Below are 26,451 nucleotides of genomic sequence, written 5' to 3' on the forward strand. Positions count from 1 at the left end.
AGCCTGTGCTCCGCAACGGGAGAGGCCACAACAGTGAGAGGCCCGCGTACTGCAAAAAAAAAAAAAAATCTAGAGTCTGAAGCACAGACTCTAGATTACTTTCCTTGTTTTCAACCTCTACCAGGAGATCCAGTTAGTCTGCTGGCATCACTACACCCAGATGAAGGCAGTGGGCAATTATTGGAAGCTTGAGCTCACAAGTTCCCAGAGTTCTCTTGTACAGTGTTCTTTTCACTAGCTGTGCTGCTGTCCCAGAGCCCTTGGGTTTGCAGTAAGATAGTATTTTCCTCCTTCCCGGTCTCTGAGCTCAGTTTACAGCTGCACCTTTTCTAGGCTCCTTGCTGTTCTGCCCAGGCCAATGAATTTGCACATTGTCTCCTGTTTTTTCTGTTGGCAGAGGTTCCTGCTGTCTTAGAGAACTGGCTTGCCCTGCTCTCCTCCCATACTGCTTTCCCTGTCCTTCAACCACTTCTTACCTCCTCCCTCTGTCTTGCTACGATCAGGCACCAGGATGACCCATCTCACCCCACCCCACCCCACCCCCTGCCCTTCTCCTATAGAAGAGCAGAAATCAGAGACAGAGAGGGATCCAGGGCTGTTGCCAGGAAGCCTTTGGTACCAAGGTAACCTTGGCTAGTCAGCTCTCCTGATGTGTTTACTGCTTGCTGTGTAGGTCCTGGAAATATCAATATTACACTCGCCCCAGGAGAAGTGGTCAACATGCAGCAGGAAAAGCCTTGCCCTAATTATACTTGCAGCTGCAAACTGTGTTGGGGGGGGGTGGAAGGACAAGGGTATCAGGTGTGGTGGTAGAAGAATTAAGAAGGAAGAAAACAGGGTGAATCTCAAGCAGTATCAGGGCTCGACATCTGTCCTGCGTGGAGTTGATGTCCAGAGTCAATGTTTACTTTGTATGGGCCTGGGTGGTACGAGAGATGATGGTGGGAGACATCAGATTCTTCTCAGACAGTGCTTTAGGGCTTTACTGCTCTTTACCTCAAGAGACCAACAAGTAAAGCAAAGCATAGTGAAAAACAAAACAACCACAAACCACCCACAAAGCATAGTGGTCTGCCCCTGTAGTCAGAACCAGACAACGTGTGTCATATTGGAGTTAACTTCAAGTATGGCAGCGCTCGTGGTGGTGTCTGTGATAGAGGCCTTGGAGGGCAGGGATAGTTTGGGTCTGAGCTGGGAAAGTAGGTTAGAAGCATTCCACGGTGGTATAACAGAATCATGCGCTCTTCCCTCCTTGGTTATATTCCTAAACTTGGCTGCTTTGGTGCTTCTAGTCACTTTCCTCTTCTCTCCTCAAGAGTTCTTTTTTTTTTTCCCTGTATTAATATTAATTTCCCTTTTTAATTCGGAAAGTAAAACATGTTCAATGTAGAAAAGTCAAAGAATACATAAAAATCAAATAATATTCAGAGTATGCAATAGAAATGCCCCTCACCATCCCCAGCCCCACTGCCCTCCCTTTGGTGTGCGTTCACTGTTCAGATTCTCATACAAGTGGATATAGTATACATAAGTATAAGGTCTCTCTCTTTTTAAAGTAAAGATGGAACCATATTATATATACTGTATGATATATATCTCCTCTTGTTTTTGTGATATGGTGACTTCTCTTTCTCTCTCTCCTCAGGGATCCGGTGTGATTAAAGCTGGTTTTGCTGGTGATCAGATCCCCAAATACTGCTTTCCAAACTAGTAAGTCATTCTGTAGCTTAGTCAGAAGCTTGGGAGGCTTGTCAGCTTTATTATGGTGTCAGCCCTCCATCTTTTAGGGAGAAAGGATCTCTCATTTGGGTCAGTTTTGGTACTCAAAACAACAAGCAAGGGACAGGAGCTGGCTTTTGGAGCAAGCAGACAGTTGCCTGCAGGGTACAATCCGAGAGGTGAATTTTTTTTTTTTTTTGATTTTATCTGATGCCCAAAATGTTATCATTGGTGACTCATTGCTTTGGATGACAGTCTCTTCATGGAACCCTCTTCTTAAAATTCTCCTATCACCCAGGATGGGGTTTAACATTAAACCATACCTACCATCCTAGTGAGAATGAGTTTTTGGTTTTTTTTAAGTAAATTTATTTATTTTTATTTTTGGCTGCATTGGGTCTTCGTTGCTGCACACGGGCTTTCTCTAGTTGCGGCACGAGGGCTTGTCATTGCAGTGGCTTCTCTTGTTGTGGAGCACAGGCTCTAAGCGCGCGGGCTTCAGTAGTTGTGGCACGCGGGCTCTAGAGCGCAGGCTCAGTAGTTGTGGTACACGGGCATAGTTGCTCCGCGGCATGTGGGATCTTCCCGGACCAGGGCTTGAACCCGTGTCCCCTGCGTTGGCAGGCAGGTTCTTAACCACTGTGCCACCAGGGAAGCCCAAGAATAAGTTTTTTTCTCAGCACTTTCTTCCTAAGGCAGAGAGATTGCAGGCAGGAAAAGGGCACGGGTGCCTGGGAAAGGGGCTCAGAGCAGTAGAAAAAGGAAGAAAGGCCATCTGTCAGTTACAACATCACAGTTTTCCTTAATAGGAGGCCTGGGCAGGAGGCTAAGGAGACAAAAACTTTTTGAGTTAATCGATCTAAATGAATTCTTGTTTCCCTGTCTCTCTTGATCTGCATATATACTGTGGAAAAAGAAGAACTAGAGGTATTGAATCCTCCAGAATTTGTTTTAATAACTTATAAAATAATATAAATATAATAAATATATGAAATACAAATGACTTAAAATAATAAATACAAAAAAAATAAAATAATACATGTTTATTATAGAAATTGTGGGAAGTGCAGAAAAGTAGAAAGAGGAAAATCAAAATCAACTATAATCTCATTCCTCAACAGTAATCACAGTAGAACTGAGTATATTTCTTCCCATCCAAGTACGTGCATCAGTACATCCTTCCCGTGTTCTGTCACGTGTTGTGTCATGAAATGAAAAGTGATGGTCCTCCCTGCTCTCTTTCGTAGTGTGGGCAGACCCAAACATGTTCGTGTCATGGCAGGTGCCCTTGAAGGCGACATCTTCATTGGCCCCAAAGCGGAGGTAATCCCCAGTCCTACTGAAGAAACCTCAAGCCATCAGGGGACCTTCATCGTTCCCCGCTCGGGCAGTGTCCCACAGTGGGACATGGCCACGAGTAAAAGGAGCAATTTCCTCTTGAACTCTCCCCTTTCACTCTCTCATTCTAGAGAGAGTAAACCTAGTTGGTTTCTTTCTCCCAGGAACAGCCTCTGGTTTTAGAGAAAAAATATCTGGAACCCCACTTTGGGAAATAGAGACCAGTCTAGAAAAGAGGGCTTTCGCCTTCCTTCTGTACTCTGTCACTACATTGCCAATGATTAAGTTGACTGGCTTCGTTATTTCTTTGGCAGAAGTGATTGGGGGGAGATTCTAGCTGGGATACCCTGGGGATAAGTTAATTAGCACAGTTTGGCAGTTAATTAGCACAGTTAATTAGCACAGTTTTCCTCAGGTGGCTTCTAGAAGCAGAACAACAGAATCGTTGTTGCCAACCTTGGTTGCAAATGCCAGGAGATTGTGTCCTGGAACCAGGCAATGAGGAGGGTGCCACCCAGCGGCCCACGGAAATGCAGAAGCCCTCTGCTTTGCCAGCTGGTTGGGCCCTGAGTACAGTTCGCAGCATACAGTTTAGAGACTTGGAGGCTGGGTGGCCCGCCCTTAGCTGTGGTTGAGGACTGCAGGCCCTGGAAGAGCAGGGCCCACCTGGCAGCCCTGCTGAGAGGCTGGCTGTTGCTGTAAGTGCTGCTCTCTGCCCCCAGGAGCACCGAGGACTGCTCTCCATCCGCTACCCCATGGAGCACGGCATCGTCAAGGACTGGAACGACATGGAGCGCATCTGGCAATACGTCTATTCTAAGGACCAGCTGCAGACTTTCTCAGAGGAGGTGAGGGTCCTATGTTCAGGGTGCCCCTGCAGGGTTTGCAGAGCAGGTAGAGCCCCTACCCCAGAGATGAGGCGGATGACGATGATAACTGCCACGAGCGTTTGAGTCTTATGTTCTAGGTTCTAGGCACCAGGCCATGTGCTTTCCAGACATGTTTGCGTTTAATCTTCACAGCATTCCTATGAGATACAGGTAGTATTATCTCCATTTTATAAACAAGGGAACAGAAGGTCAGAGAAGCCAGGTGGTGTTTTTAAGATCACCCAGTGAATAGAGTAGTAGAGCTGAGATTCAAACCCACGTCTTTCAGACTTCAGAGCCTATACTCTTTACCTTCTAAGAAAGGAAGTCTCAACTCAGAAACACAAAAGGAAGGTGCATACTAGGCTTATCAGATTTTCCAGGGGAGGGATATGTTCCATTTTTTTAAAGTACAGTCAATATTGAAATTTAATTTTCTATTTTGAAAAAAATTTTTTAACTATTATTTTTATTGTAATAATTCCAAATTTAGAGTTTAGCAAAATCTTGACAACTGGAGCTATACAGTAGGTACAAGGACCTATATAAGAATCTTGGAAGACAAGGAGGGGAGTAGGGGATGAGGACAGAATGAGACTTTAAAGGGGGTGTGAATTTAGAAAGTTGAGAAACTGACTTGGGTGGGGATAGGTGACAAGCCCAGTTTGTCCTTTTTTGGAGAGAGGTTGACAAAGGTCACCTGAGCTCTCCAACCAGCCACACAGTATAATGAGGGGTGGGAATCTGGCCTCGCCCTGATTGCCGTCTGGGCATCTTTCACCAGCATCCTGTGCTCCTGACGGAGGCACCTTTAAACCCGCGGAAAAACCGGGAACGAGCTGCTGAAGTTTTCTTCGAGACCTTCAATGTGCCAGCCCTTTTCATCTCCATGCAAGCTGTGCTCAGCCTGTGAGTAGCAGCTGGCTGGCTAGCCTGGCCCCTTGTGGGGAAAGCAGTCCTTTGGCAGAGTCGAGGCTGCCTCTCCTTTGGGTTGGTTCAGAGTCACCTGAGCATCTCTGCCAGGGAAGGTTGGATGGTGGGAAAGGGAGCATTGAGGCTGTTTCCCAGTCTCGTAACTCCCTGCTGGTTTGGTGCCAGAGGCTCTCCACTCAGCCCGCTGGGAAGGCCATGTGCTGCAACAGCTCTCCCTGCAGGCCCCTGTAATGACTTCGGGTATTATTTCAGGGCCTACTTGTGCCGGGTGCTATGCAAGGCTGGTGATAGGGTCGTGATGAAAACACCTCTGTGTTCCCTGTTCTCACACCCCTCCCAACCTACCTCACACCAGGGTTAGGTATTTTGCCGAGATCGTACACTGGTGACCTACAGACGGCATGTGTTTGGCCCCATTAAAAAACTGTGAACCAGCATTTAAAAATTAGGACATTTCCTATCAAAATCCAAATTTCCGGCTTCTCTGAAAAAATGGGAAGATCTGGTAATGCTGGGCCTGCACTCCTCTAGAACAAAAATCAGCTGGAGCTGAAATAAAATAGCAGCTGCACTTTAGATAGGGTTTGCAAACTTGACTTCACCACAGTCCTCTCCATTGCCTGTTGTCCTCCCAACACGAAGGCAGAATGTCAGTTGCTATTTATGAAACATTGTGGGTTTTTCCCCTCATATCACAGAAATATATGTCTGTACCCTTGTCCTTACCAAAAGAGAAAAAACTAAGGACAGACCTAGAGGGCCATGTGGGAAAAAGCTAGGTTTTTATGACAGTGAAGATATTATTTTCTTTTACTCATTCACTTTTCCTGCCTGACCCCTGTAGGCATTTGAGTTTTTTCCTCTTGGCTAGAGAGTAAAAACTGTCCCTCAGGCTGGGTCCCTGAAGCAGTTGAAGGCCAGGCCATCTCCTGCGGTTAGAAGGCCTGCTCTTCTGGGGGTTGGGGAGGGAGCTTGGAGAGGCTCAGCTCCTTTCCTCCAGACACTACAGGCTTGCTTGCTTCAGTACTCGGGCTGCCTTCGTACTTAGTCCAGTCGAAGGCTTCTGGAGAAGGCAGGCCCCAGCTTTAGTTTAGCTCTGACATTGAACTCTAGCAAGAAGTGAGTTTCTTCCCAGAGTGAGGAGGCAGGGGTTGGTGATGGTTTGCCCCCTTTGCTTCAGTTATGCCACCGGCAGGACCACGGGTGTGGTGCTGGATTCTGGGGATGGCGTCACCCACGCCGTGCCCATTTACGAGGGCTTTGCCATGCCCCACTCAATCATGCGCATCGACATTGCTGGCCGGGACGTCTCTCGCTTCCTTCGCCTCTACCTGCGCAAGGAAGGCTATGATTTCCACTCATCCTCCGAGTTTGAGATTGTCAAGGCCATAAAAGAAGTAAGTGTTGCCCGCATGGGCCCAGGGCTGGCAGAGGGAATGGGAACAGCAGCCAGGACCTCCGTGACCTGAAGTGAAGAGCTGCAAAGCTCCTGTCCTGGGGATCAGGCTCTGCCCTCCCCAGCCAGGCCTCCTGGCAGCTGTGTGATCTCCAGCTGGGTCCCCTGACCCTGGCGGACTCACCTTCCAAAGTGCTGCCGTCTTGTGGTAGAAAGGGAGCTGCCTCTATTTCCTAAGCTGGGTGATGAGCACACCCATGCTCGTTTATTTAATGTTTTTTATACATTACGTACAAATTACATACGTTCTTTTACATCCTTGAAGAAGTCAGAATACTTTTTTCTTTTTAGGTAAAATGAACCCTCCTGCCACCTACAGCTCTAGGAGACCTCGGGGCTGGGTAGGCGGTACCCAGAACCGTATGAGTAGTAGGAGAGAAACACCTGAGTCTGGACTAAAATTAGGGTGTGGTCTCAGACCCAAATCCAGAAAGCTGAGTTGCCACGCTTGCCCACCAGGAAAGTGGAGCAGGTGAAAACGCATATCCTAAGAAGGGGCAGGGAGATTTCGGTCAGCCCTCACTGGGTGGCACTTAGCATATGCAGCTCTAAGAAGCTTTAGGGCAGTCACTGCAATGGGCAGATTTCTGCAGCAGCACATCACTCCCAGGAACTTTGACTGGGTAGTCGCCAGGTTTCCTGCCTGCCTGACCTGTGCTTGGTTCTGCAGAGAGCCTGCTACCTATCCATAAACCCTCAGAAGGATGAGACACTAGAGACGGAGAAGGCACAGTACTACCTGCCCGACGGCAGCACCATTGAGGTAGGCGGCCAGACCTCTCCCCTCAGGCCCCCCAGGCCCCAAAAGCTCTGGGCCCAAACCAAACGTCCCACGGGCAGGCTGGAGTCAGGTCCTTCACACCGTCTGCCTGGAGCAGCATAGCTCTTGAGCTGCAGCATCTCCTGCAGAGCGAGGTGCCCAGGACTTTGCTTGTCCTGTGTGGAGGGGAGGAGGTACCAGAGGCATTTTCCTAGGTCGGAATGGGACTAGGGAGGGTGAGGTATAGTGCTGTCCTTAACCACTTAGGCACAGTGTAGGGTGAGTTCCATCTCCCTGGACCTCCATTGATAGGAAGAAATTTCCACAAATGAATGAATCCATCTATTAAGTCTCTGGCTGGCAAGTGCCAGAGCTAGGATTACACACAGGAGCTTCCTCTCTGTAGTTTCCCAGGAGCCCTGTTTGTTCCTTTTTGTTCCCAGGAGCCCTCTCTTTGTTCTTCTTTGTGCCCTTGATGTACAAGGTCTTGCCTGAGCGTGGCCTTCCTAGCCACCTGGTTACTAAACCATGGGCAGAGGGCCCTCTTCCATTTCCACTCCCAGAGGGACCTCAGCCCCCACCCCAGCCTGAGAAACTTGCGGCCCCCCCGCAGATTGGTCCTTCCCGATTCCGGGCACCTGAGCTGCTGTTCAGGCCAGACCTGATCGGCGAGGAGAGCGAGGGCATCCATGAGGTGCTGGTGTTCGCCATCCAGAAGTCTGACATGGACCTGCGGCGCACACTTTTCTCTAACATCGTCCTTTCGGGAGGCTCCACCCTGTTCAAAGGTTGGTCTTTGCTCTCAGCGCCCTTCCCCAGGAAGCTTCCACATACTGCTGGGCCCAGACACCCAGAGAATTGACGTGAGATTCTCCTTTCCTGCCCATTCAGGTTTTGGTGACAGGCTATTGAGTGAAGTGAAGAAATTGGCTCCGAAAGATGTGAAGATCAGGGTAGGAGCATGCTGGGGGCGGGGCCAGGGGCTGGGTGGAACTGAGACTCCAAGGATCTGGAGGGCCATGTGGCGTGGCCTCCCCTCCTGCTCTGCCCAAGTTTTTCGGGCACCGCCAGATGGCTCCCAGCTTCTACTCTGCCCCTGAAGCCCGCCAGAGGGGAGGACCCATCTTCACTCTCCCTCTTCACAAAAGGGGGCAGTTCTGATACCCAGATGTGGCAGGGTGCTAGGCTGAGGGCCCCACATGTGGTCCTTCAGGGAAACTGTAACACTGACAGGAGACTGACTTTGGCTGCTCCCCTGTGACACAGTCTAACATCTTAGTGACTGCTGAGGAGAGCTGGCCTGCCTGCGGAAGGAGGGATCCTGAATGGAGGAGTGTGGTTCCTGCCGTACAATCTGCTTCCCACCAGCCCCCGAAGGAGCCAAATCTTGCCCCCAGATAGCCCCAGCTTCCCTGGGAGCCATAGATACTTAGGGATGCCGGGAACCTGTTTCTTCAGATGAGCAGGCTGGCCACAGTACCCCCCAGAGAGGCCACAGGGTCCAGCAGGGACATAACTTAAAGCCTGTTTTATGAAATATATCCACTGAAATGTATCCATGTATCCACCGGCTCTCACTGGCGGTCAGAATTGGCCATAAAGGTGAGTAGTGGCAGGGAAAGGGAGAGGGGAGGATGGACGTCTCAGATTCTCTTTCCACCCACCCCTGCAGATATCTGCACCGCAAGAGAGACTGTATTCCACATGGATTGGGTGAGTAGCTCTTCTGGGCATAAGAGCGGAACAGGAAGCAAAGGCATTGATTACCCCTCACCACCCCATCCCTTTAAAGAAAAGCCTGGTCTGGTTTGGCCCCAGGGGGACTGGCTGGCTCCATGAATACCCACTCCCCTTCTCTGACATTGTTCCTTTGGATTCCCTCCACTCCAGGGGCTCCATCCTTGCCTCCCTGGACACCTTTAAAAAGATGTGGGTCTCTAAGAAGGAATACGAGGAAGACGGTGCCCGATCCATCCACAGGAAAACCTTCTAATATTGGGACATCATCTTCACCTCTCTCTGAAGTTAACTCCACTTTAAAACTCGCTTTCTTGAGTCGGAGTGTTTGCGAGGAATTGCCTGTGTGTATGAGTGTGTGTGTGGGTGTGTGGGTACGAATGTGTGCGCATATGCGAGTGCCGTGTGGCCCGGGGATCCCGGGGCCCAGAAAGGACGATGAACTACCCACGATGGTGATGGCCTGAGACCTGGGGTTGACCACTAACTGGCCCCTGACGAGGGACCTGCTCCGTCAGCGGGGTCTTTGGCTGGCTGTGTGGGACTATGTTTACTACCATAGGGAGACAGAGAGGGAGGTAAACCCAATCCCCGAGACCTTGCTGCTGCCCATCCTAGGCTGGGCCAGCCCCACCCCTACCCCACCCAGGGTGCTCTGCGGCCCAAGGCAGCTGCTGCCTCCCCTTGCTCATCATTCTGCTCTCAATGCCTCTTGATCACAGACTGAGGGCCAGGGTTGAGTTCTGTCTGGTTTTGTTGCAGTTTGGGTTTAGAAAGCTGGAAAAGCACTCCAGGAGCGGTTGCTGAGACTTCGGTATCAGGAGGGGGCAGGATGCCCTCAGCTTCACCTGGAGACCAGGACCACACTGGGCATTTGAGGAGGGCAGGAGTAGTGCTACTTCTGATGGGTGGCAAAGTTAACGCTCTAACCCCCAACCCCCATCCGGGGATCTCGGGAGAGTTTCAGGAGCCTGTTGGCCCCAGGCCCTTGCTGTCCATCCATCCATGGGCAAAGCCATCTTCAGTTTTATTTATTGAAGTGTTTGTTCAGTACAGGGACTGGAGCGAGGGAGCTCACTGCCTCCTGCCCGCCAGTCACCCTGTTCACACTAACGTTTACAGCACCTAAGCTTAGCATAGCGTCCAGGGCCCCGCCACTCCCTGCTAACAGTGAACTGACAGTATCCGTAGGCCTCAGGACCATTTGGGATCAGAGGCTACACTCAAAGTCACTCCAGCCTCTTTCTTTCTCCCTCTTCCACTTGCTCACCACCCTGGAATCAACAGGCTGGTTGCTGGTTGGATTTTCTGAAACAGGGGGTAGAATCACCGTTTGGCAGAGGCTGCTAGCAAAGGAGGGGTGTTGGGGATCCAGCCTCCTTAGGACTGGAGAAAGATCTGCAATTAAGTTGCCTTTTCCCATGCTAGCTGACCCAGGGGGGACTAGGTTGTAGAGGCGAGATGGCCCCCTCTGGGCTGATTTGTGCCATTCTTGTCTTTACATTTGTTTGGTTAGGGAGGGGCCAGACCAGAGTGCCAGGAGCTGACGGGCTCGGGCTCACCTCCTCTGGTCCAGTGGGGCCGGGTGCCTGCCCTGGACTGGGCTGGCCTGGCAGTGGTCCCAAGGCTCTTCAGGCCAGATGGTGCAAAGCTGGGGCTAGCAGATACTCACCGGCACCCTCACCTGTGACACCAAGACCTGCCCTGATCCCAGATTCCAGGCAGTATTCTCCCCCATGCCGTCCAATGACCAAAGGCCCTGCCAGGTGTGGGCCGCAGCAGCAGGTGTGTGTGAAAGCGATGTGGCGACCCACAGACTGCAGTGTGCTTAACCAGCTCACCTCCCCCGCCCTTAGCCCAAGCCTGTCCCTCGCACAGCCTCGCACAAACCACGTTGCCTGGTGGGGCCCAGTGTACTTAAATAAACTCGTTCCAGTAGACACAACAGCTGGGCCTCTGTCTGTAGCCAGTGCAGGGTGGGAGGAGGGAGGAGCTGTGGACCTGGAATCTGAGGCTGTGACTGGGCCTAGTCTGTCCTCTAGAGGGCACTGTTGCACCAGCCAGACTTGGCCTGACCTTAGCCCAAGCCCCAGCCTGTCAGGTGGATGCAGAGAAGATGGTGTTCACAACGAAGCCCAAAGACCAGGTCAGGAATGAGGCTCCCAGGCCTGTGCACATGCCCAAGCCCATGGATGAGGCTCCACTCCAAATGAGGGGGCCAGCTCTTCACATCTCTGAAGTCAGAAGCTTATTAAAATACTGTTCCTGGGGCCCACGCGCAGATATTCTGATTAATCAGTTCTCCATTTTAAACCTGTATACTTCGGGGGTGGTGGGGAGAGCAGGTTTTCCAGGCACTTTACAAATGTTAATCCATTTTTGATTCTCCCAACAACCATACGAAGTGTAAGTATGTTTGTTATTCCTTATATCATTTCCCAAAGCTCTGCCCTTTGTTAGCTAGAATTTGAACCCAGGCAATATAGCCCTAGGGCCTACATTCTTAACCGCTGTGCACACCCTCAAATAACCACTGGCCTAGAGCAGTGGTTCCCAATCAAAGTCAGTTTCGCCCCTTAGGACACACTTGGCAATGCCTGGAGATGTTTGGTCATCATAACTGGAGGGAGATGCTACTGACACCTAGTAGGCAGAGGCCAGGGATGCTGCTAAACATCCACAACAAAGAACAACCCAGCCCTAAATGTCTGTAGTGCCGAGGCTGAGAAACGCTGACCTCAAGCAGAGGTTCTCAGTCCCAGCTGCACGGTAAAATCACCGCAGAGCTTTCCAAAACCCCAGTGCCAGGCGGTACCCAGACCCATGAAATCAGAATCTTGGGGAACTCAGACACCAGCATCTTTGCAAGCTCCCCAGCGACTCCAAGGTTAAAGACCTCTAGCCTAGAAGTGGCCACTCCTCCTTGCCCACCATGTCCAGCAGTGGTACATGGGAAATGCACTGGGGCTACGACCGCAGGCCTGAAAGCTGTTTTGATCCCGAGGGCCCATGCGGCCACGGGCCTGCTGGCTCTCCCTGCTACCTCAGTGACTCTGATGTGGGTGGCCCCCCACTCATCTCTGAAAATGCTCTCAGGCTGCTCTTATTAAGTAAGGAATCCTGTTCCCCAACCCACCGCTCCCACACACAGCACAAACCTCAGGAGTGGGAATAGAAATGACCGACTTGGAGCAGTCTGTGATGAAATGAACCTCGCTGAGAGGCCAGCTGGGGGCGCAGGCGCCCTGCAGCAGCTAGGGCGTGCTACTCCACGCACAGCTGAGGCGGAGAGTTCTGAGAGAAGCCACCGCAAGGGGCAGGTGGGACTCAGTCAGCTTCCTCTGACTGGGCCAAAGTGGTTTCCGAGCCCACATAGGGCGCCAGCCCCAGCCAGGTAGCGGGATAGGCCTCTGTGCCCACAGCAACCCCACGTGACCACAGGGCGGGCCCCCTCCCTTCGTGATCCTCTTCTTCCTCCTGCCGCATAGGAGGAAGCGGGTCCCTGAGCACAAACGCCCCAACCCCTGCCCAAGCTGGGCTCGACAGCCAAGCAGGAACTTAGACCTCAGTGACGCTCCCCGCGCAGCCCCAGGAGCTCCCACTCCGCCATCTGTCCTCCAGGCTGCACCCCAGGAAGGCGAAAGAGGCTGGCCGCCCAGGGCTGCAGGTAGTGTCCTCAGCAGGATGGCCTTGCCGCTCCCCTCACACCGTCTTAACGTCCAGGGTTTGGGCCTGTGACAGGTTCTGACGCTGGGCTTTGACCACGTGCAGGCGTCTCCCATACAGCGTGAACTGGGACCAGGTGAACAGCTGCAGCAGAGCACAGGTGATGGGCACCAGCACCAGTAGGTAGAAGCAGCCCTGGCGGAGCGTCGGGGCCTGTGGTGGGGGTGGAGCCGGGGGCTCTGGCCAGGGCTGGGCACTCCCCACAGGCGTCAGTGCGGGCTGCTGGAAGAGATCATGACCTAGGGTGAGAGAGTCCGCAAAAAGAACAGGTCAGCCCTGGTCTCCTCCACAGTCCACGGTGCCGCATCTCACAAGCCACGGGCACATGTCCAAATGGCAACTCTTGATTCCTCCCCCAGACTTGCTTCTCCCCTGTTCTTCTCTTCTTGGGGAATGGCACCGCCATCCCCCCAATAACCTCGAAGTCTTCCTAGATTCCTCAGTTAATTTCACCACTCCCCAGCAGCCAATCCTTCACTTCCCCCAACTCCAAAGCACAGATCAAAACAAACACTTCTTTTCAGTCCCGGGCCCCATCTGCTCCAAGCCTCCATCGCCTGTGCCACAGCCTCCCTACAGCCCATCCTCCGTGCAGCAGTCAGAGCGAACTTTAAAGCGTGTAAATCAGACGAGGCCACTCCCCTACTTAAAAGCCACCCAAGGGCTTCCCTGGTGGCGCAGTGGTTGAGAGTCTGCCTCCCGATGCAGGGGACACGGGTTCGTGCCCCGGTCCGGGAAGATCCCGCATGCCGCGGAGCGGCTAGGCCCATGAGCCATGGCTGCTGAGACTGCGCGTCCGGAGCCTGTGCTCCACAACGGGAGAGGCCACAACAGTGAGAGGCCCGCATACCGCAAAAAAAAAAGAAAAAAAAGCCACCCAATAGCTGCGCTGAGAATAAAATCCAAACCCTGCCCAGATCTACAGAGCCCTCTTCACTTTTCCAGCCTCATCTCCAAACCACTTTTTTTTTAAAATAAATTTATTTCTTTATTTATTTTTGGCTGCGTTGGGTCTTCGTTGTTGTGTGTGGGCTTTCTCTAGTTGCAGCGAGCCAGGGCTACTCTTCGTTGCGGTGCACGGGCTTCTCACCGCGGTGGCTTCTCTTTTTGCGGAGCACGGGCTCTAGGCACGCCGGCTTGAGTAGTTGTGGCACGCGGGCTCAGTAGTTGTGACTCACGGCTCTAGAGCGCAGGCTCAGTAGCCCGGGCGAGCACGGGCTCTAGGCCCGCGGGCTTCAGTAGTTGTGGCACGTGGGCTTAGTTGCTCCGTGGCATGTGGGATCTTCCCAGACCAGGGCTCGAACCCGTGTCCCCTGCATTGGCAGATGGATTCTTAACCACTGCACCACCAGGGAAGTCTGCCAAACCACTCTTGATAACTTGGGCCCACTTCCAGTTCTGTCTGGGATTTGCTGAGATCTTTCTAGACCAAATCCTCGCCATTCAGTTCACATCCTGGGTGTCACCTCCTCAGAGAGACCTTCCCGGACCACGCTAAGCAGCTTCTCAGTCACACTGGCTAGCTTTACCAACGTACTCATCACTACCTATTTGGCTGTTTATTGCCGACCCTACCCCCACCCCCTGACTAGAATATAAGCTCCACGATGGCAAAGACCTTGTCTGTCTTATTTTGTTATCTCCCTCCCTAGAGGCACCTAGAGCAGCACCTGGCAGAGAAGGTATTCCATACATATTTGTTGAATGAATGAATGAAAGAATGTAACCCAGTTCCTCTACCCACATGCAGAGAGCCAGAGGAGGGGTGGCAGCCGGGGGCGGCCCAGACCCAGTCTCTGTTGGCTGGTTGCCATTCTCTGCCTCAGTGGACCCAGATCCCAGGCTGATCAGCTGGTACACCAGGTAAGCTGTGCTCCCTGGAGCCTCCAGAGCCCCGTGCCAGCCCCTGGGCTCTCACCTGTGTAGAAGCACAGCAGCCAGGTGCCCAGCAGCGGGGCGAAGGTCTGGCCTGGCTTGGTCACCAAGGCCACCATGCCAAAGAGAAGCGCTGAGGCCGCCTGCTTGCGGTGGTTCAGCACCAGGTCCTCGTCCACCAGGTCAGTGACCACCAAGGTCAACAGTTTACAGGTGCCCTCAGTGAAGACACGGTTGCTGCCGGCGGAGAGAGAGCAAACAAAAATGAAGGGGTGGGACAGAGGTGTGGGGAAGAAGGAGGGCGGGGCATACCTGGCAATGAAGAGGCAGAGCAGGCCGGGGCAGTCAGGGCCAGCGCACAGCATGAGCAGGCTCAGGCCCAGCTTGAGCAGGAAGAGCCCGCGCACCACAGCGTAGACGCCCCAGCGCCGGCACAGGGGCAGGAAGTACAGATTGTTGAGATGCGGAGCGACATAGGAGATACCTGGGGAAGGGGGTGCGGCCTCGTCAGGGGGCACTGCCACAACCTCCACAACTGCCCACGGTTAGCCATCGGAATCAGAGTTTGCACTGATCCAACACTAATGAGGTTCAGGCTCCGTGCTAAGAGCGTCACACCCTTTTATTTAGTCCTCACGACCCTTTAAGGTAAGTACTATTATTATTCCTACTTTACAGAGACATGGAGGCCCAAAGGGATGAAATAAAACACACCCAAGGCCACACAGTGAATAAGCACAGTCAAGACACACACCCAGGCCTGTCAGGACAGTAGTCCTCCCTGTGAACCAGCCACTGTGCTGCTTCACCTCTGCATGTCACCGCCACCCAGAGGACCACCATGAGGGCAGCCCTACCCCCTCAAACCCACAGAGGCTCCCTCCCTCCCTCTGGAAAACAGAACCGGGGGCTGGAGGTGCAACCCCAGCACGGATTCTGCCCTCTGCCACCTGGGCCCCAGCTGGGGAGGCGGCTGTGCCTACAGCCGGGCTAGGGGTTCTGGGGTGCAAGCCTTTGGCCTTCCGGCCTGCCCGAGGCACACACTCACCCAACAGGAAGGAGCCTGTGGAGAGGGAGATGTGGTCTGACAACAGATGCTCCAGGAAGAGGGGGAAGAAGTTGCTGTTGAAGTGGCAGTGAAAGACCTGCAACCAACAGGGGCAGTGGGGAGGCCAGGAACAGGGCAAAAGCCAACAGGTGGAGAAGCAGGAGCAAGGGTGGCCTCTCCCCCATGTCCCTCAACATGGAACGTGCCAGAACAAAACCTAAAACCAAATTCCTACGCCTATCGAATTTTGCTAAAAGTTAGAAGGAATGATAAAATTGTCATTAGAACAATTAAAAGCTTTTTCTCTTGTAAAACCTATCAATGCTAAAACAAGCTTAATGACACAAAAACAATCTATTTCTAAATTTGGTTGGCTTACATACTACATATGTTTTAGGTGTGGCATGTGGTGTTTTAAAAGTCCCCAAAGGGGCACCTCTTTTTCATATCCTTGCTTTGCAGGTGAGGACATGGCTGCCCCGAGAGACTGAGACAAGCCTAAGACGACGCAGAGAGCTAGGAGCTCAGATGCTGCTAGAATCCAGGTATCTAACAACCCAACTTGTGCTCCTGCCATTGAATGGCCCAGCCATTCTCAGGCGAGGCCAGAACTGATTTCCCAGCTTCTGAGGAGCCTGTTCCCTTGAGTGAGGCATTTGTAGCCATCCTGGGTGGAGGCACTGCTCCCGTACCTGCACCAGGTCCATGCCCACGAACCACAGGAAGTTCCGGTGGCGGGCCAGCTGCCGGAGGTACTGGCCCAAGGTGATGCTGCCCACCTCCTCGCCTCCCAGAAGCAGCTCTTCTTCCTCACACAGGCTACGGGGCAGAGGGGAGTCAAGAACGACGGCCTAGGCTGGGCCAGAGCCCTCCCCCACCCGGCAGCCATCCACCAGCCAGGGGACCCAGCATGGCAGTGACACCCAGCAGAGTGCTGGCGGGACCCTGGAGAGCCGGAGCTGGCCACTCACCCACCATCCACAGCCAGGGTTGGGCACCCCGGCTCCCTGCTGGCCGCCTCCACCCGCCACCTCAGCAGCCGTGTGGCCCCCACAAAGCCCAGCCCAGAGCCAGCGGCCAGTGCTAGGCAGAAGGCGCGGAAGGAAGAGAAGTCTTCTTTGTTCCAGAAGGCGTAGGAGGCAAAGACAGACAGGGAGCCAGCCGCACTGAAGAGGGAGCAGTAGAAGTTGAGGTGGGTGCGGTCATGGGCTGAGAGGGCCAGGTCAGCCAGCAAGGCATGATGGTGCAGGTCCACGAGCGTCAGGAAGCCATCGTAGAGGCACAGGCACAGCAAGAACTGCAGGCCAGCTGGGGCCCAGGGCACCCAGAATGCCAAGAACGACAGCGCCAGCAGCGGCCCATGCCAGCCCAGTGCCCGCACCCGTGCCAGCACCACGGCCCTCGAGGAGAGCCTGGCGCCTGACCTGCCAGGGAGAGGGGTGCTGTTGGAAGATGCCCCTGCAGGCTTGGCAGGCCCCAGTTCCCCCTGCCCGGGGCCCAGAGGACGGAACAACAGAGGCCCAGAGCATGGGACTCACACCAGGGTGGTCCCACTGAGCCCTGAGTTCAACCCCTGATTTAGGAAGCACAACTCACCAGTGGGTACACTCTCCTCTCTGCTCTCTTACCAGCCTGCCAGGGCTGATGGCCAAAGGGTGGTGGGATACCCATTTCTCAAGCTTGGGGGCAGTGATGGGCCCAAGCAGAGATGGGCTAAAGAAATCTGCCAGAAGCAGCAGAGAGTGTTTGCTGCACGGAGCCCCGTCCTGAGGGCCTGATAAGCTGAGCGGGGGTAAATTTCTCCCCGAGGTGAGCAAGGCAGCAGCCAGTCAAGGCCACTTCTTCAAACTGGACAGAGCCTGCCTGACCTTGGGAAAGGAGGAAACCTGGACAACAGCTGAAAATGGTCTCCCTTTCTTTCCCCACCCCAAACACAGGCAGGGGTCCTCCAGCTCTGGGGAGGGGTAGGTGGGACAGAACCAGTTCTGAGCCATCCTCGGGAAACAAACCGGGGCTGGGAGCTGAGGAACTGACGGTCACTCAGCCAGCCGAAGAGGGGGTCATTGAAGCTGTTCCAGAGGAGAAACACCGTCTGTGGGCAGAGGGGAAATGGGCAGGTGGGCTCCAGGCAGCCTCCTCTCCAGGGCTTTCTCCATCCCAGCCTGCTCGCCACCTCTCAAAGATGACCCCAGCTTTCCTTCCTGCAAACCTTTGCTCAGGTCAGTCCCTCTGTTATAACCCATAGCGACTGTCCCATCAAACTCCCACCCATCCAGGGCCCAGCTGATAAATATGTATGAATATATTATAAATGTGCATACATAGAACAGTGCCTGGCTCACAAGACAGAGGCCAGGAGAGCTGGTGTAATCCTCACTGAGGAGTCATCAAGGCCTCCAGCTCCAGCTTTTCTTGCTGAATCTCGGTGGGCAACCCGGCTTCCCCAAGCTCCTGGCTGGGCAGGATCCAGCCCTGCCATCTGCCTGGCTCCCAACCTGGCTGGCTGCCCCAGCTCTGGCCTACCTCTCCGACCCAGAAGGCAGCTTTGTTGATCTTGTACACTGAGACAAAGGTGTCCACGTAGTAAAGCAGGAACACGTTGTGCAGGACAGAGATGAAGAGGGCCAGGGAGCCATAGACCATGGCCGTGGGCAGGCGTAGCAGCCAGGCCCAGGGCCCACCCAGCCCCATGGTGGCCAGCCCAGCCTCAGCTCCAGGAGTACTGAGGAGCGCTCATGGCCACGGGCAGTCTGGCCATCCTTGTCCCTGGGGAAGAAGAAGCCAGTTAGCTGCAGGGATCAGAGCCATCTGATCTAACCCCAGACCTCTGAGTCATCTCACTGGGAGAAAGTCTGTACGTAAAACAAAACTGGGGAATCGTCAATGATGTCCAGCTAAAACAATGCGGGACTAGATACCACTACTGGAGAGTAACCCAAGGAAACTGATAAAGGCGTAGGAAGAGAAGGCAGACAGCCAGCAAGTGCTGAGCCAGGTCGCGTGCTACAGCGCTGGGCTCAGTATCTTCTTTCAACCATACTTTATTCAACCTTAACGGTCCAGACATGACAACCCTGGGCTTGGGCACACACTGTGCCTACAGTGGCACCTCGGGCAAGCTACTTAACCCCAGCCTCAGTTTTCTCTTCTGTAAAAAGGAGAAGTGGACAATCATGGCTACTCAGAGGAATGTAAGGATTAAATGAGGTAACTCACAGAAAGTGCTCAATAAATGGATGTTAGTGGTCTCATTATCATCTTTATAAAATCCCTACAAAGTTTACAGCACTATTACAATATTATACGAGAGCAACCCCAAGCTCAGAGATGTTAAGTAATTTGCCCAGTGTCGCACAGCAAAAAAGTAGCAGATTTGAACCCTGACCTGTCTGGCTCCAAAGGCTTTTCTGCCACTTGACCTCCCAAATTGGGTTCCTATGGGCTGCTGGGTAGAATGGAGAAACCTGCTGTGATGGCAGGTTCCATAGGGATATACAAGTGATAAGATATGATAAGAGTCCACAACTGCTCACGCACTTTGATTCCGGAAATTCCACCTCAAGGAACTAACCCCAAGGGAACATGTACAGAGCTGTTCATGGCAGCAACATTTATAAACAGCCAAAAGCTGGACACAGCCCAGGAACACAACAAAAGGACTGGCTCAACAAGCCCGATGCTCTCCACAAAGGCCAAGTACGTGGGCAACCTCAACACAGGGGAGAGAAACTCAAGAACATGTTACATGAAAAGAGAGAACAAAGGACAGCACGAGTGCCTGCTCCCAACCAGGCCGACTCGTGCACGGAGACCAGCAGGCTAGACTGACCATGGATGGAAAAGCAAATAAAAGTCAGATTTTTATTAAAGCAGCGCTTCTCATACTGTAATGTGCTTCCAAGTCACCAGGGGACTTCGTTAAAATGCAGATTTTGCCTCCATATGTGTGGGGAGGAATCTGAGATTCTGCATTTCTAACAGGCTCCCAGGTGGCACCCATGCTGCTGGTCCATGACCACACTTTAAGCAGCCAGGCATTAAGTCTATCTGTCTCTTTTTTTAGATTAAAAGCTGTTGTTCTCTTTTCAGAAAAATAATCTCATGTGTGCTTGTCTGACCCCCAGAGGGAAGCTATGGGGGCTTCCTTCCCTCAAACTCCCTGTTCTGAGTTGAATGTGCCCAAAAGAGATAAGTTCAAGTCCTAACCCCCAGTGTCTGTGACTGCAACCTTATTTGGTAATAGGATCTTTGCAGATGTAGCCAAGTTAAGATGAGGTCATACTGAGTTAGGGTGGGCCCTAATCCAATGACTGGTATCCTTATAAGGAGAGGGAAATTTGGACACAGAGACAGACTCACACAAAGGGAAGACAGCCACGTGAAGATGCAGGCAGAAATATGAGTGATGCATCTACAAGCCAAAGAACACTAAGGATTGCAGGCAACCACCAGAAGCTAGGAAGAGGCAAGGAAGGATTCTTTCCTAGAGCCTCCCTCCAGAGGGCACATGACCCTGCTGATGCCTTGATGTTGGATTTCTACCCTACAGGAACTGTGAGGTTGCCTTAAACCACTCAGTTTGTGGCAATTTGTTACGACAGCCCTAAAACTTATACACCTCCTCAGAGGCTTTCTCTTTGAGTCCTCGTGACCCAAGCCTACCCATGGGCTTCATTTACATGTCCACATGCTTGCACGCACACATGCAGAACAGAAACTTCTGTTTCCCCATCAGAGTCAGGCCCTGGAGAACCGACTTCAGCCCCAGTCCAAATGTGGTGACCCCCCAGGCCCTGTTCTTGCCCCATGAGCAACCATGGCTCCCCTTCCCTGCCCAGCCTTCAAGGGCCTCTGTAGTCTGGCCTCTCCCCGCCAGTCCAGCCGAGACTCCTGTGGACCTTCAAGCCACCATCTCCTCTGGCCAGGCCTTTGCTTTTTTTTTTTTTTTTTTTTAATAAATTTATTTATTTATTTACCCATTTTTGGCTGCATTGGGTCTTCGTTGAGGCGCACAGGCTTTCTCTGGTTGCGGCGAGCGGGGGCCACTCTTCATTGTGGTGTGTGGGCTTCTCATTGTGGTGGCTTCTCTTGTTGCGGAGCACGGGCTCTAGGCGCGAGGGCTTCAGTAGTTGTGGCATGAGGGCCCAGTAGTTGTGGCTCGTGGGCTCTAGAGGGCAGGCTCAGTAGTTGTGGCACACGGGCTTAGTCGCGCCACGGGCTTCAGTAGTTGTGGCATGAGGGCTCAGTAGTTGTGGCTCGTGGGCTCTAGAGGGCAGGCTCAGTAGTTGTGGCACACGGGCTTAGTCGCGCCACAGCATGTGGAATCTTCCCGGACCAAGGCTCGAACCCATCTCCCTTGCATTGGCAGGCGGATTCTTAACCACTGCGTCACCAGGGAAGCCCCCAGGCCTTTGTACTTGATGGTGCCTCCTACCAGAAGCACCCTCCCCATGTCTTCATCTCCATCTCACCCATCCCTCAGGAGCCAGCACCATGTCGAGGAGAACTTCTTTAACTCCTCAGCCCTCACTGGTGCCTCCTGCCCCTGCACAGCACACTCCCACCTGCCTGCACTCCAGCCTGACTGTGGGGTTCTCCAGCGCAGGGCCTGTGTCTTCACCCTCTCTCTCCCTCTCTGGACTCAGCCACTCTTGCTATAGGAGTGATTGGTAAGGAAGAGGCTCTGTGGGGAGAATAAGGATGGTATCTCATGGGGGTCTCTCTCAGGCTCAATGGAAGCTGAGTGGCAATTCACTCAAGAGATCGGTATGCAGCCCCCCATCCCCTGTGCCAACCTTGTGCCAGCCCACGCCTAGTGGCGGAGCAATGAGAGAAGGAGGAGTGGCCAAAACTACCTGAAAGCAGCCGCTAAGTCTGTGAGAATCTCTCCCAGGCCATAATGATCCCACCTTATCCCAGAGCCGGAGGATATCCAGGTGGCCTCTCCCTGGGACCTTTGAGCCCCTGAAGAAACATTTGGTGGGAAATACTTTTTTTTTTCACAGCTTTATTGAGGTACAACTGACATATAATAATCTGTATATCGGGGAGTCCCCTGGTGGCCTAGTGGTTAGGATTCTGGGCTCTTACTGCCATGGCCTGGGTTCAATCCCTGGTTGGGGAACTGAGATCCTGCAAGCTGCACTGCGTGGCCAAAAGAAAAAAAGGAAAAAAAAGACCCCCCCCGCCCCAAAATAATAATAATCCGCACATATTCAAAGTGTACAGTCTGATCAGTTTTGGCATAGGTATGCCTGTGAAACTGTCACCACAATTGAGATCAGGAACATATCCATCACCCCGAAAGTTTCCTTGGCACTTTCCAAGTAACATAGTGGAAAGCAGACACAACCGGAGGTCTCCAAAGTCCCAACTCCACCATTTCCTACCCGTGTGACCTGAAGCAATTTGCTAAACCTCTCCATGCCTGTTTCCTGATCTGCACGATGGGGCCAACCTTCCTAAGGCTAGGGTTAGCAGTCCATGAGAAAATACTCTAACGCAATGAGCACAGGAAGTGCAGCAAGCACCCAAACTTCAGAGATTACTACTATCGAGCCTCCCAGACCCTCCATACCCACCACGCAAGGACGGGGTGGGCTAATCTAAAGGTGCTTTGGGGCTGTAAAGCACCATGTACACGTCTGCTGCTATCCTTAACCCAGGTCACCTCCTCTGATTCCCCAGGGCCTTTCAGAACTCCCCTCCCTCACTTCGAAAGCCTTTGTCCAAAGGGAGTGAAACCTCCTGGCACCCCTACCCAGATGTCCAGTGGCCTGCCCTGGTTACTGGAGAAGGTGGACCCTACAGGCAAGGTCCCCAGCCTCCAGCAGCTGGTTCCCTGCACCCACGCTGGGGCAACAATAGAAGAAAACCTCAAAGTGCGGTGAGATGGAAAAAGTATGACTTTTGCCATCAGAATGGCCTGGATTTAAATCTCAGCTGAACTTTCTGCTAACTGTAACTGCAGGCAAGGTCTGAGCTTGTCTGAACCTTGGTTTCCTCACCTGTAAAATGGGAGTAACAATGCCTATCTTTATAGGAATGCAGGGAGGATTAAACTATGTCTAGGAAGCCCAGAGCACCGACAGAAAAGTGCTCAGAAACTGGCATTTCCTTGGGCTCACTTATAACAGATCAGGGTAGGAGCAGGGGAATATGCTGGTAATCAGGCCCGTTCTGTGGTAGGGGAGTTTGAGAGAAAAATCAAGTCACAAGGGGGAAAGTCAGAAGAGGACGGCCTGCAAGGAGCATGGGCCCAGATGATGTTCAGGAGTATCAGAGACAGACCACTACCATGGACCAGATCTAGAGGCAAAGCAACCTGTCCAGGTAAGCCTCTGCCCGGGAAAGAAAGCTGGGGGAGGAGTATGCAGGGTCACTCCAGATTCCACTCCTCCATCAGGAACTGCTTCCTCTAATAGCCCTCCCCACCCCGACTCCACCCCCACAGAGAACAGCCCTGCCTCTCGGGGGAGGAAGGCTTGGGGCCCACAGCAGCCTACTTGCATAACCTGGCTGAGATACCCTGTAACATGCAACCAACTCCACCCTCACCTTGGCACCTAGCAGGAGAGCCTGCTGGTGGCCCCAAAGCCCATCCCCCATGCCCCCCCGCTGGTATGGTCCCAGTTGTGTGGCCTTGGGCCAGCCACTCCCTCTCCCTAGGCCTCAGTCTCCTCATCTATAAAGTGGGGATGACAATGCCAACCTCTTAGATTGCTGTAGGGCTGAAATGCAAAAGATATATAAAGCACCAAGCCTAGTGCCTGGCACTTAGAAGACCCTCAATAAAATGTAGCTGTTCATGGGCTTCCCCGGTGGCACAGTGGTTAAGAATCCGCCTGCCAATGCAGGAGACACGGGTTTGAGCCCTGGTCCGGGAAGATCCCACATGCCGCAGAGCAACTAAGCCAGTGCGCCACAACTGAGCCTGCGCTCTAGAGCCCGTGCTCCACAAGAAGAGAAGCCACCGCAATGAGAAGCCCGCTCACCACAACGAAGAGTAGCCCCGGCTCACCGCAACTAGAGAAAGCCCACGCGCAGCAACGAAGACCCAACACAGCTAAAAATAAATAAATAAATAAAATTTTTTAATGTAGCTATTCTTCTTCTTTTCATGTCTCTGAAGTTTGGCTTTATGATCTTTAAAGAGTTGCAGTCAGTGTTCCCTTCTGCCAAATCCATGACTGAAGTTGTCTTCTCAGCACACAACATTGATGCCTCTCACTGCTTGGTATATCCTGCCATCCATCTAATTCTTTTTAAAATGCCACCTCCAACCTTTGTTCATGTTGTTCCTTCCACCTAAAACACCCTAGATGTAACTACATACCATTTCTCAGACATATAGGATATGCCTGGTTTTTACACCTATCATCATGAATCCTTACAACTCTTGTTACTATTTCCATCCTCATCTTGTAAGTGAAGAAACCAAGGCAATGAAGTTTAAATAGCTGGCCCCAAATCACAGAGCTATTAAGTGCTAGAGGCAAAATTCAAAACAGGTGCTTCTGACTAAAAAAAAAAAACTCAGCATTTCTCACATCACTAGGCCCACAATGCCACCACAATTGTATCAAATCCTGCTGATTCAAGCAAGGCCCAGTTCAGGGGCACATACCTTCCCAAGGACACCAAGTCAAGTGTTCTCTCCCCTTTTCAGGTCCCTTGGCTCTGTATCAGGATCCAAATGTCTCCCTAACCCTCCTCCAGCCCCCAAGCTCCTTAAAGGCAGGGCCAGGTCAGACCTGCCCCTGATTTGGACTGCCAGCTTCCACCAGGCTCCTTCACCACACAGTAAGTGCTCAATTAATACCTGCTAGGTCAATTTGCCCCTAAAAGGCCAATATGGACATCCCCAGCCCAACGGGAGAGCAGCAGCCATAGGAGGAGTGTCCTCCCCAGATCCCACTGTGCCCCTCAGCTCTGCATTCTGCTTGGCTGTGGGAGTCTGAAAGAGGCAACCTGGGGAAACCTGATGTGAAACATGGACAGCAAGGCAACAGGTGAGGCAACAAAGAGGAATGGTGATAATAACAAAATGTAACACTTATTAAGCTTTCACCCGTGTGCTAAGGAAAATTGATACAATATGGGAAGAGAGCTCAGAGCAAAGCAACACCAGATCAGGAAGGGCTTTGGAAACCACACACAAGATCCTATCCTGAGGACAATAGGATAGCGGGCACTAGGAGTGGCCAGGTGACTCAATCAGATGTTTAGAAGGAGCCCCCGGCATCATGTAAAAACTCTCCCCTCACCCCATCAGGCTTCTGGGAGATAAAGAACCAGAAAATGATAGAAACAGTAGCAGCTCCCTGATTTCTGAACCAGCCTGTGGTGAGTAGGGGGCTGATGAATTTGGTAGAGGAAACCAAGAATGACAGACTGGGCCCCTGGGGTGAGGGGCTTCAGAAAGAGGGTGGGTGTTAGCTTCTGATTCCCTTCAGAAGCACTAGAGACTGTATGAGAAGCTATTAGTATGGAGGGAAAAAATCTACTAATAAGCATAATTTGGAGTTGGGAGCCCTAGGTCAAGTTTGAACCTTATCACTAACTAGCTCGCTGAGTTTATTCCTACATCTGCAAAGCGGGAGAAAATTCCATTCCCTGCCTGTCCCAGGGGTATCAAATTAATTTGAAAGGTATTATACCCTACGCAAATATTAGGTGTGTCCTTTTTTCAACAAGCAGGTGACCTCTGAATTGTCTTCTGTTTCCTGTTTCACACCCCCTTTGTCTCCCTGCTCAGTCTCCCCACAGCAGGACCAGCCCTGGCAGGGCTGTTGGGGACGCCCACCCTGGAGGGGTGCCCACTTTCCATGCAGTGACTAATGGGCCCATCCTCCTCCTCAGGCTGCAAACGAAATTCACCCTACTGGGGGAGGGACCTTCTCCCTTTCCCTCCCTGCTCCGCAGGTTACTACAGCAGCACTGGAGGATCAGCAACTTCACCCCAGGACCACGCACCCCTCGCAAGCCACAGAGGAGTCTGGGAATAACCCAGGAGTTCCTTACTCAATAGCTAGCGCTGAACCATGTGGTGGTTCTCCAGCCTTGTCTGCACGTTAAAATCACCTGAGGAGCTGCTCAATAACACCAAAGCCCAAGCCTCACCCCTGACCAATGAAATCGTAATTGCTAAGGATGGGGCCCAGCATCGGTGTTCTTTTAAAGCTCCCCAATTGGTTCTACAACGCCACCAGGGTTAAAAGCCATTACGTTAATGAAATGGATCCCGGCCTGATGCATCATGCGACCCCAGTGAGTCCCTTTGCAAGAATTCCATCCTCACCCCTTGAGCCCAAGCTTCTCCCACCCTGCCCCGAGGAACTCTCTCAACCCACAACCAGATCACTTCAGGGACTCCCGCAGACAGCCCCCAGGACTCCCAGAGCAGACAGCATTCCTGTACCCTTCGGGTGTGTCCTTTCTGACTGATTGGCTCCCAGTCCGGCCCGCTCCTGCCCCCGAGCCCCGGCCGCTGGCCAGCCCCTCACCGAAATTGTGGCAGGCGAAGCCTAATCCCGCGGCTGCCCGGAGCCAGGTGCCAGCCAGTGCGCCTGCGCGCAGGCCTCCAGCAGCTTCTCCAGCTTCTTCTTCCGCTCCTGCCCAGCGATTGGCTCCGCATGGCTCCGGGACCGCCGCTTCGGCAGGTGCTCGCGCCCGAGGATGCCGCCGCCATATTTGTTACGGGCGCTTGCCCTTAGGGACCAAAAAGAGGACGCAGACGCCAACAAATAACGGGCAGATTGTCTGTATTCCTGGCCGGTTCACCCCCTCCCTCTCACTTCCACGAAGGTTTAATGTCATTTCAGTTCAAATCAACAAGGTTTTTCTGAGAGCCCCCACCAGGGATCGAATCTGCACCCACTGCAGTGGAAGCCAGGAGTCTTAACCGCTAGACCTCCGGGGAAGTCCCCCACCCCTACTATTAATTCGGAAAATGAAGAGAGCTCAGCACCTTCCTTCAAGCCTTGTGGTG

At 52.7% G+C, this 26,451-nt stretch overlaps 2 protein-coding genes across 7 annotated transcripts; one reads left to right on the plus strand and one right to left on the minus strand.

The window, feature by feature from the left end:
- The first annotated feature begins 1,651 nt into the window (after positions 1–1,651).
- On the plus strand, positions 1,652–10,754 carry ACTR1A (actin related protein 1A). 2 transcript variants are annotated; one of them, XM_028481223.2, is made up of 10 exons: positions 1,652–1,710; positions 2,967–3,042; positions 3,780–3,905; positions 4,711–4,835; positions 6,040–6,256; positions 6,986–7,078; positions 7,689–7,863; positions 7,967–8,028; positions 8,748–8,788; positions 8,966–10,754. In XM_028481223.2, exons 2-10 carry the CDS (start codon positions 2,995–2,997, stop codon positions 9,066–9,068), a joined length of 990 nt encoding a protein of 329 aa, XP_028337024.1. In that variant the 5' UTR covers positions 1,652–1,710; positions 2,967–2,994; the 3' UTR covers positions 9,069–10,754. The 2 variants fall into 2 exon arrangements, with proteins under 2 accessions (XP_028337024.1, XP_054937229.1); XM_055081254.1 differs by lacking the exon at positions 7,967–8,028.
- A 1,224-nt stretch (positions 10,755–11,978) lies between these two features.
- On the minus strand, positions 11,979–26,032 carry MFSD13A (major facilitator superfamily domain containing 13A). 5 transcript variants are annotated; one of them, XM_024121348.2, is made up of 8 exons: positions 25,967–26,032; positions 17,985–18,227; positions 17,471–17,553; positions 16,433–16,885; positions 16,154–16,280; positions 15,462–15,558; positions 14,457–14,897; positions 11,979–12,777 (listed from the first exon to the last, which is right to left on the minus strand). In XM_024121348.2, the coding sequence occupies exons 2-8, from the start codon at positions 18,150–18,152 to the stop codon at positions 12,515–12,517; spliced, it is 1,632 nt and encodes a 543-aa protein (XP_023977116.1). In that variant the 5' UTR covers positions 18,153–18,227; positions 25,967–26,032; the 3' UTR covers positions 11,979–12,514. The 5 variants fall into 5 exon arrangements, with proteins under 5 accessions (XP_023977116.1, XP_054937227.1, XP_028337021.1 ...); XM_055081252.1 differs by lacking the exon at positions 25,967–26,032 and adding an exon at positions 20,438–20,649; XM_028481220.2 differs by lacking the exon at positions 25,967–26,032 and having other exon boundaries at positions 14,457–14,650; positions 14,726–14,897; positions 17,985–20,364.
- Positions 26,033–26,451: the final 419 nt, after the last annotated feature.

The sequence above is a fragment of the Physeter macrocephalus genome, chromosome 20 (genome assembly GCF_002837175.3).
Source record: "Physeter macrocephalus isolate SW-GA chromosome 20, ASM283717v5, whole genome shotgun sequence".
NCBI classification, from domain to species: Eukaryota; Metazoa; Chordata; class Mammalia; order Artiodactyla; family Physeteridae; genus Physeter; species Physeter macrocephalus.

What these genes read in the sequence shown, in the direction of transcription:
- ACTR1A (XM_028481223.2), top strand. Translation starts at nt 2,995, where the DNA reads ATGGCAGGTGCCCTTGAAGGCGACATCTTCATTGGCCCCAAAGCGGAG. An exon ending in CGAAAGATGTGAAGATCAGG is followed by an intron (nt 8,029 to 8,747) that starts GTAGGAGCATGC and finishes CCACCCCTGCAG; the next exon opens with ATATCTGCACCGCAAGAGAG. An exon ending in CTGTATTCCACATGGATTGG is followed by an intron (nt 8,789 to 8,965) that starts GTGAGTAGCTCT and finishes CCTCCACTCCAG; the next exon opens with GGGCTCCATCCTTGCCTCCC.
- MFSD13A (XM_024121348.2), bottom strand. Translation starts at nt 18,152, where the DNA reads ATGGGGCTGGGTGGGCCCTGGGCCTGGCTGCTACGCCTGCCCACGGCC. An exon ending in CTGCCTTCTGGGTCGGAGAG is followed by an intron (nt 17,554 to 17,984) that starts GTAGGCCAGAGC and finishes CTCTGCCCACAG; the next exon opens with ACGGTGTTTCTCCTCTGGAA. An exon ending in GCTGCTGTGCTTCTACACAG is followed by an intron (nt 12,778 to 14,456) that starts GTGAGAGCCCAG and finishes CTCTCACCCTAG; the next exon opens with GTCATGATCTCTTCCAGCAG.